The sequence below is a fragment of the Lupinus angustifolius genome, unplaced genomic scaffold (assembly GCF_001865875.1).
Source record: "Lupinus angustifolius cultivar Tanjil unplaced genomic scaffold, LupAngTanjil_v1.0 Scaffold_230, whole genome shotgun sequence".
In the NCBI taxonomy this organism is placed as follows: Eukaryota; Viridiplantae; Streptophyta; class Magnoliopsida; order Fabales; family Fabaceae; genus Lupinus; species Lupinus angustifolius.
Window position 1 is genome coordinate 845,061 of NW_017727100.1, and position 9,445 is coordinate 854,505.

The following is a 9,445-nucleotide window of genomic DNA, read 5'->3' on the forward strand; positions in this document are numbered from 1 at the left end:
ATCAGTTCTGAAGCCCAGTTAATCGATTAAAGCCTTGGTTAATCGATTAACGTTGTTCAAAAACGTAACTGATTCTGTTTTCCAAGCTTTTCAGTTTCAACAACTTTTCAAACAGTTAGATTAATCGATTAACATATGCCTTAATCGATTAACAGAATTTTTCAACGTGTACCAGTAGCAACAACTTTTCAAAGCAGTTGGGTTAATCGATTAAAGTATTCATTAATCGATTAACAACACTTTTCATGTGTATTATTAAATACAAAACCTCAAATACGTTATGCACTTAGTTCATACATGTTTAACACTTAGTTTATGCCTAGAATGCACATATACATGTATTTATGTAATGCATGAACATATTATGAATGACATATCTCAAAGATGAAATGATTTAAAAGATTTATGCATATGAGACATGTATTAGGTGACCTAAGCCTTGACTCAACTTAAACTAGATTCTAGTCTAAGCCTATTACCAATTAAAGACTTAAGCACGTTGATTTTTTAGTGATCTTCAAGCTCTTATAAGCACAAGTTGTCCTCATCAAAACCATGACATATAATGAGAGCTTTCCAAAGTGTTCCTCTTGACATGCACACTTTTAGAGAGATCGCTCTCAAGGTATCCTAAGGTTATCACAAGAAAGATATATAGATAAAGTCTTGGATAGATTTGGCATGAAAGACGGTAAACCAGGGGATACCCCTATAGCTAAGGGAGACAAGTTTAGTCTCGAACAGTGCCCCAAAAGTGACCTTGAAAGATACGATATGCAAAAGATTCCTTATGCATCTGCAGTAGGAAGTCTAATGTATGCTCAAGTTTGCATACGTCCCGACATAGCATTTGTCGTGGTAGTTTTTGGAAAGATATTTGAGCAATCTTGTAATGCATCACTGAAAAGCATTCAAACGTGTTATGCGTTACTTAAAGATAACTAAGAATTACATGCTCACTTTTTGGATGTCTGAGAATTTAGAGATTATTGGGTACTCTGACTCCAATTTTTGGGTGTCTAGACAACATACATTCCACTTCTGGATATATGTTTATCTTGGCTGAAGGTGCTATCTCTTGGAAGTTTGTTAAACAGACGCTCATAGCTCCTTGAACCATGGTTGAGGAGTTCATGGTTTATTTTGAAACATAAGACCATAGCATATGGTTGCGGAAATTTTGTCACTAACTTATGTGTGGTTGATGATATTAGAAGATCACCAAGAATTTATTATGACATCACCAAGAATTTACTCCAACAATAATAGGAGTTTTACAAAGTCAAAGTTTATTGACATCAAGTTTCTGGTTGTTAAAGAAAATGTTCAAAATAAACAAATTTTCGTAAAACATATATGGACAAATTTTATTCTAGTTGATCCAATGACTAAGGGTTTGGTACCTAAAGACTTTCATGAGCATATTTGTCATATGAGTGTAGCTACTTAGGATACCTTAATACACTGGGAGTCTATATATTTTATGACTTACTTTGGATGTCATATATAGTTTTATGCATAATAAAGTTGATGGTTTATTGTTCTATTTTGAACTTGTGTATTGTAACTATTGTGTTGCAATTAAGGACTTTGGGTTGATCTCACTAAAGAATGAAGAAGGACAAGTTGGAAATAGACATGTTTAAGATCACATTGTATGAAATTTCCATGACATCCATATTTGATCTATGTCATTTAGTATATTGGTATGGTGATCATCGTGGCCGAGTCACGTTTGTATGTGATGAAGGTCGCGGTGGTTCCATAGTTGATATATGAGATGAACCAGATTGTATTAAGGAGAAGTCTAAATATAAATAGCATACAAATGTGCGCCTAAAGAATATGTGATATAATTGTTTCGGGAAAATTATGAAGCACAAGTGAGAGATTGTTAGAAATTCACAATTTCTAATTAAGATGGGCATAATATATTTAATACAATTATATCGACTATCTATTTTGGGGTTACAAAATAAGTTATCTAATTATTGACAAACCATAAGAGTTCTGAAACTGATGAGAATATGGGTTTAATGAATGGATACCCAAACAGTTGACCTATATGGGATAATGGGAACCCTATAAGTTAAAGTGTAAGGAACGGTTATGGTCCCCAATACACCAAATCATAAATAGTTTTCATCTCTCCTCATCAGAGAGAAAACGAAGGTCCCAAAAGGAACTCAGGATTTCGTTGAGGAAGGTCATCATACCAAAACTCTCTCAAAAGGTATATCATAGGAGTAGACCAGAGAACATGGATTCAGGGATTTAGGTATGACTTTGTATCCTTGCTTTATATTATGTGTAAGAATCATGAGATTCAAGATCGTAGGATTGGTATTTCATCAATCATCATAAAATATCTAACATTTAGCTCTATCAAAGTGTTATCAAATTTCTTATCAAAACACTACTGAAGTATAAACCAAATGATGGTTTCTAAACACTTTAGGCATTTTGAAACTAATTCAAACAAGCAACAAGTTGTGACATTGATATATTTTATGCATACAATAAAATGTTCATCAACTATGAAATGCATCATAGTTTCAATCATGTATATGTATTCTCTCAACTTACAGACGAAGATAATATAGAATCAAATTTGGTATATATCTCCCACAATTAGTAGTAATAGTTTCAACATGGATCACTAAGGTCTTTCATTTGGTTGTAGTGTGGCTGGGCTACATGCAATATTGTTTTTCAGGATACAAAAGTTCTAATAGGCTAAGAGAGCAAATTCTAACATGCATCAATTTCTACTTGTACTACAAGTCTTTTATTTGTTTTCATTTCACTTGTTACACCATGCATCCTTTTATTTTTAACTCCTTGTGTATATTTCCTTTTTTTTGTTTTTTTGGGTAGATAGATTATTTCCAATTTCTTCTTTCATATACCGATTCCCTCTCCCCAACTTAGCATAAAGCATAGTTGTAACACTTAGCTCTCTTATCCTACTAGAAGTAGGTTAGATAGATTATTCTAGCATAAGGTTTCAATCTATTAACAATTAAGGCTGAAAGGGGCTTAACCAGGGATAATCATGTAATTATGTTAGTGTTTGGCCGAGTTGGTTTAAAGAAACAACTGCATTGATCATATCCATCTGTCACAATCACTTAGCAAATATAGAGATCAGACAAATTCAACATTGCTAATCCATTATAAGTTCATATAAAACAGTGGGTATACTCACAATCACTCAGATCTCAATCTCATGCCTTCTTAGTATCAAACATAATCATGCATAGTTACACATATTTACTATTCACAACAAGCACTTGAGCATATCAGCATGTATAACCACAATGGTCCAGACTTAACATTTACATTTATTCCCCATTTTCATGTTTAGTTATGCTAGGAGATAGACCAATAAAGCAAACTAATATTCAAAACTAAAAAGATATAAGATTACACAATTTTAGAATACTCATTTCATTAATCATAATTGAAATTACATAATTCAAATACAAAAAGGGGAATACATAAGGGAAATTATAGAAGCAAAAACAAAACAAGAAATCATCAAAAGATGTCATCCATGTTGGGAGTGTTATCAGACCCATCCCCTCCTAGGTAAATAGGCATGTCCCTAGGCCAACCATCCTGAGTCTCATAGTCAGCTAGGAGAGAGTTGGTGCGCTTAGCACAATAGTGCAGAAATCAAGGATCATACTTAGCACAATGATTCACTCAATGTGAAATACAATATTTTAATGGATGCACTCAACGTAGAGCATGCACTGAGCGTGAATGCTTAGTTTTCCAAGCTCATTTAATTTGCTTAGGCGACACCCAACGAATCTGTCAGCACCTTTTCACTTCATTTCCTAAGTACTGAATTTAGGACTCGGTATATATTTCGAGTTGTCTTGGGTTTCTTTTTATAATTCCGAGTTTTGGATTCTGCGCTCAGTGCAACAACGGTACGCTGAGCGCACCTCCTTTCGTATTAGACCCTTCGCCTGGCTTCTTCCACGTTTGGTGTGGCTTTCACGCGCAGCGTCTCCTGCGTTGAGCTCAATTTTGCGCTAAGAACGAATGAGCTATTTTTTGGAAATTTAGAAAGTAGGATTAGTATAATTTATCATCAAAATCTTAATTATGATCACATAAATTAAATATTTAGAGTCGAAAAGTATTAAATTAGCCTTATGGATTAATGTAATTTTGGCACTTAACATCTACTCACCCATGATTGAACTCTATAACAGTGACAAGTTCTTTGCCTGGTGCTTAAGAATGTCATTAGTTTAATTGATATAACCTATTAAAATAAGTTATTTTAATTACTTGCTGCGCACGAATTTAACTAATATCAAATCACATGGATTTATGTATTAAAAATAATTTTTCTAATATGTATTTAAGGTTACATCTTAACTTGCACACAAAAAAGTAGTATTGAAAATTAGCCTGTTTATAAAGTTTATATTCATCAATAAATTTCGATTTGTGATTTGTCATTATGACAAGTCATCCTTTTTTGAATAAGTCAAGAAATTTGTTGAGCACCAATGTCTTGTTAATAAGTTGCATTATTTTACAACATAACCATTTAGTCTCTGATATTTCCTTTTTAATTTATCTAAAACATTTCACACCTTCTCTAGCGTGGTGATTGAAAAAAGTAGCATCTAGCTTAGGTTTATAAAGTTAAGAACTTTAAAATAAAGTAGTACAAACTAATTACATGCAATATGTCACAATTTAATTAATCTTTATCCGAACTTTTCATATTTTTAAATTTTCATACAAAAATTTAATATAAAATTGCAAGAAGTATTTAAAAGTTGTCTAAGTAAATTTAAGGTATTTAATAAAGAGTAAATATTCATTTCAGTTTTTCATATTTTTTACTTTACGTGGTTAATCCTCAAAAGTTTCAAAACTCAAAACAGTTTCTAAAAATTTCAAATATAAATCAAATTAGTAAATTTAACATATTTTCTAAAACCTAATAAAAACTAATTTAAACCTAAAAACAATTAGTGACCCACATCTTAAATCTTAGGGGATAATTTTGAGTTTCATAATTTTTTAGAGATGGGAAAATAAAAAAACATTTAAGATTAAAATAAATATTTATTTAGCGTCAATAAAAATAATGTCATTTAACGCACGAGATGAGGAACACGTTACACTTTTGTTGTAAGAGGTTTCCCTGTCCTTCACGGGAATTAAGAGAAAGGACAGGAGAACTGTGCTCAATTTGAGACACATCCCAATCTTCTTGAAAAATGTAGCAACCGAAATAAAGTAACCATTCTGGTTAAAATTTTACTCATTATTAAACCGGTCAGAGTATTAGTATAATCGTATAGTAGTTCAATCGATAATTCAGTAATTAAATATATATATATATATATATATATATATATATATATAAATTTACAACCAAACATTTCAAATAGGTAGATACTCAAATTTATAATTCATATTCATAATTTACTCGAAATTCACATAAACAAACAACTTCAAGTCTTTAACAAATTCAAAGTATAAATTACAAAACATATATGAATCCAAAAGTATCACTTAACAAATGCAAAATAAAAAAAATGACACAAGTTTACAACCCACTCTGAAAAACAAATAAATTTAGAGTTTTAATATTAGCACCAAAGAGTCAAAGTTATCTCATATCGATGTTCTATTTTTGCACCAAATCCTACCTTCAGACAATTGACTCAAAGATTACATAAATCTCACTGTGATTACACACCAATTTTAGGAACTAAAAGATGTAATCTACGTACTTGGAAGCATGTGCTTTGAAGTGTTGAAAAATGGTTGAAAAGATATGTCACCTTGTAATGCGTTTTCTAAGTTTTTTTTTTTAAAAAAAATATGTGTATAAACCGGTCGGTTTAATCATATTCTAGTCGGTTCACCAGTTTTAACCAATTTTCACCAATTTTGATACTTGACCGATTCAACATCTGTACCATATCGATTAGGAGTCTGATTCACCGAATTTCTGGTTGAACTGGCCAACATGACATTGTTTTTATATCACTGATTTATCTTATACATTTAAAAATAGATTTAATTTCTTAAAAAATTATACATCGTTATTATATTATTTATTTGTATTGTTTTTAAGAATTAGTGGGAACAAAACATAAATAATGGATAATATAACAGTGTATAAAACTTATATAATATCAGTCTATATAATTTTTTTCTTATTCAAAATACATTTTTATTTAAGTTATACAAGTTATGGTCGCATTTTTAATTTATAAAAAATAACATAAAATTAGTATATAACCGTCATTTGATATTATTACATAACTAATAATCCTATTAAAAACAGGAGGGATAATCAAAGCTTTAAAAGGGAGCAAGCGAGTAAAAAGCAATAAATGATACATAAAAGTGAGTTGGGATCCTCTCCATTAAAGGAGAAGCAAATTATCACTTTTACATTTATACATAGAGGTAAAAATGTTATATATTATATCTTAAAAATAAAAATGTTAAATCATATTATATTTTTTCTCCTTATTTTGAGTATATTTGTCTCTCCATTAATGTAAAGAATCAACTTAAGGTAAAGAATCAACTTAATAAAAGTATAACACCATAATTTCTCCAGGATGATGTGTTAATTGTTTGTGGACGTGGTTAGAATAAATAAAAAGTTGGAACAACAAAATTTATTAGAGAGTTCGGTCAACTTATACCTACATCCTTAATATTAAAAGCAGTTAAGATATTATTAGAAAATAAAAATAACAAAATTGATATGCTAGTAAGCAATACTTATAATTGATGTTAAGGTATAACATTAACTTCTATGCTCCATTCAAATCCTAATAAATGTGAGACTTAAATCATCCCAATAAATTAAGTTACTGTTGCAGCCAAATTTTGAGTCAATGTTGGCGACTTGGAGTATTTAGATGACCTCACAAAAGTGAAATTTAATCTTCTAAAGTTCAAAACTTCCCTATATAATTAACCTCATTTATCTATTCCATCAAACATATTCAATGGAGACCAAAATAACTCATATAGCAGTTGTTTCAATCCCTGCCTTCAGCCATCAAGCTTCCATAGTTGAATTCTGCAAAAGACTTGTCCACTTTCACCACAACTTTCATGTCACATGTATCTTCACCACAATTGATTCACCACCTCAAGCCACAATCACTTTTCTTCAATCTCTTCCTCCAAACATAGACTACATTTTTCTTCCTCCTATAAACAAACAAGACCTACCAAAAGGTGTTCCCTTATCACTGCAAATCAGTCATGCAGTGTCTCAATCTTTGCCCTCTTTTCACCATGCTTTGCAATCTTTGTGCTCAAGTAACAACCCTTTAGTTGCTCTTATTGCTGACCCTTTTGCAAATGAAACACTAGAAATAGCAAAAGAGTTTAACTTGTTATCATATATATACTTCCCTCCTTCTGCTATGACACTTTCACTGTTCTTGCATTTGCCAACTTTGCATGAGGAAGTTTCATGTGAATACAAAGATTACAAAGAAGCTATTCATATTCCAGGTTGTTTACCAATCCATGGCAATGATCTTCCTGAGCATCTTCAAGATCGATCTAGTCTTTCTTATGAGTTGATTCTAGAACGTTGTAAGAGGTTCTCTCTTGCTCATGGTTTCTTGGTTAATAGCTTCTCTGAAATAGAGGGTGAGAGGGTTTCTACCTTGGTTAAAATTGGGAAAAAACCGATTTATTTGGTTGGACCGGTTATACAAACCGGGGCAAGTATTGAACTAAACAAGGCAGAATGTATGAAGTGGTTGGAGATCCAAAGACCAAAGTCGGTTTTGTATGTGTCGTTCGGAAGTGGAGGCACTCTGTCAGAGGAACAAGTTAACGAGCTAGCTTTTGGGTTGGAGTCGAGTGGTCAAAAATTCTTATGGGTTTTTAGAGCACCTAATGTTTCAGCAAATGCTCTTTACCTAAGTACATCAAATGATGACCCTTTACAATTTTTACCGGATGGGTTCCTGGAAAGAACAAAAGGACAAGGATTGGTTGTTCCTAATTGGGCACCACAAACTCAAATCTTGAGTCACAAATCAATTGGTGGATTTCTAACACATTGTGGTTGGAATTCAACACTTGAGAGCATTGTGCTAGGAGTTCCAATGATAACTTGGCCATTGTTTGCTGAGCAGAGAATGAATGCAGTTTTGTTAACTAAGGGCCTTAAAGTGGCACTAAGACCTAAATTTAATGACAATGACATAGCTGAAAAGAAGGAAATTGCTGAGGTGATAAAAGAACTAATGTTGGGTGAAGAAGGACATGGGATAAGCCAGAGAATTGAAGAGCTAAAATATGTTGCTCTTAGTGCACTAAAGGAAGATGGGTCCTCTACAAGGGCACTTTCTCAATTTATAACTGACATTGAAAATTTTCTGAGGCATAAAGTATGATAATTTGATTACATAATAATCAAGCCATGATCTCATTTGATGTGATCCGCTATTCAATAATTAGATTTGCTTTTTAAATTAAGATGCAATAGATAAGAAGTTAGCATGAGAAGAAATTGTGGTTGGATGTGGAAAAAATGTGATATGCCATTTCTAGTGCTTATTTATTAGACTTTATGTTTCCAATAAATTGAATTAGTGGCACAAGTCAATCTGTTTTTGTTAAAAGTTGATTTTATTTGTTGAATTTCTGAACCTTTCATTGGTGTCATTACTCATTATTTCGTCTGATTGTGCAGAATTGTAGTTTTGGATGTTTTATTATGTGTTTCTCTCCTAATTCTCTCCCATCCTCTCCTAATTCTCTTCTGTTTTCTTAGACTATTTCGGTTCTCAAGGTAACTTGCTATTTTTTGGGTTAATATATCCCCAAACTTTCAATATGCTATAAGTAACCAAAGGACAATCTATCATCTTTATCAAGAAAGTGAAGCACCTTTGCACCTAAGAAGTAGAAGTCTAGTAAGATATACTACTTTTGTTCTAAAAAGATTTTCGATTTTCAATTTTCAATAGTTTTATTTGCATTACTTTAACATCCTTTTTTGGTAAAAGAAGTAACAGAGTAAGAAATAATTTCATTTTTAATATTCCAAGAGAACAAGAATGGAAACCTTGTGTAGCATATGTGTCATCCTGTTCAACATGCTTTCAGGTAGGGATGATAAGGGTACCCATAGATAATACCTACAATGGTCGGATCTTAGTATGTGTTTTTTGGACTCGGGAATAACTGAGACCATAGATATTGAGACCCACTGTTAAATGAGCCTGAGTCCGAATAATGAGGTACCTAAACTCGTTGATACTCGCATCCGTTATTCAATCCTAAATATATATAGAGAATAAATTGTATCTTCATATCTAGAGATATATTATCTCCTTAAATTCACTCATTATTTGACACATGTGTTAAAATGGTAGAGTCATGCATGAATGAGAAAGAAAAGATGAACAAG

At 31.9% G+C, this 9,445-nt stretch overlaps 1 protein-coding gene across 1 annotated transcript; it reads left to right on the forward strand.

Moving 5' to 3' along the window:
• The first annotated feature begins 6,982 nt into the window (after positions 1-6,982).
• On the forward strand, positions 6,983-8,608 carry LOC109340692 (hydroquinone glucosyltransferase-like). Its single transcript, XM_019578410.1, has one exon. It carries the CDS (start codon positions 7,014-7,016, stop codon positions 8,424-8,426), a length of 1,413 nt encoding a protein of 470 aa, XP_019433955.1. The 5' UTR covers positions 6,983-7,013; the 3' UTR covers positions 8,427-8,608.
• Positions 8,609-9,445: the final 837 nt, after the last annotated feature.

Excerpts from the sequence above, each read along its gene's own strand:
- LOC109340692 (XM_019578410.1), top strand. The coding sequence starts at position 7,014 with ATGGAGACCAAAATAACTCATATAGCAGTTGTTTCAATCCCTGCCTTC.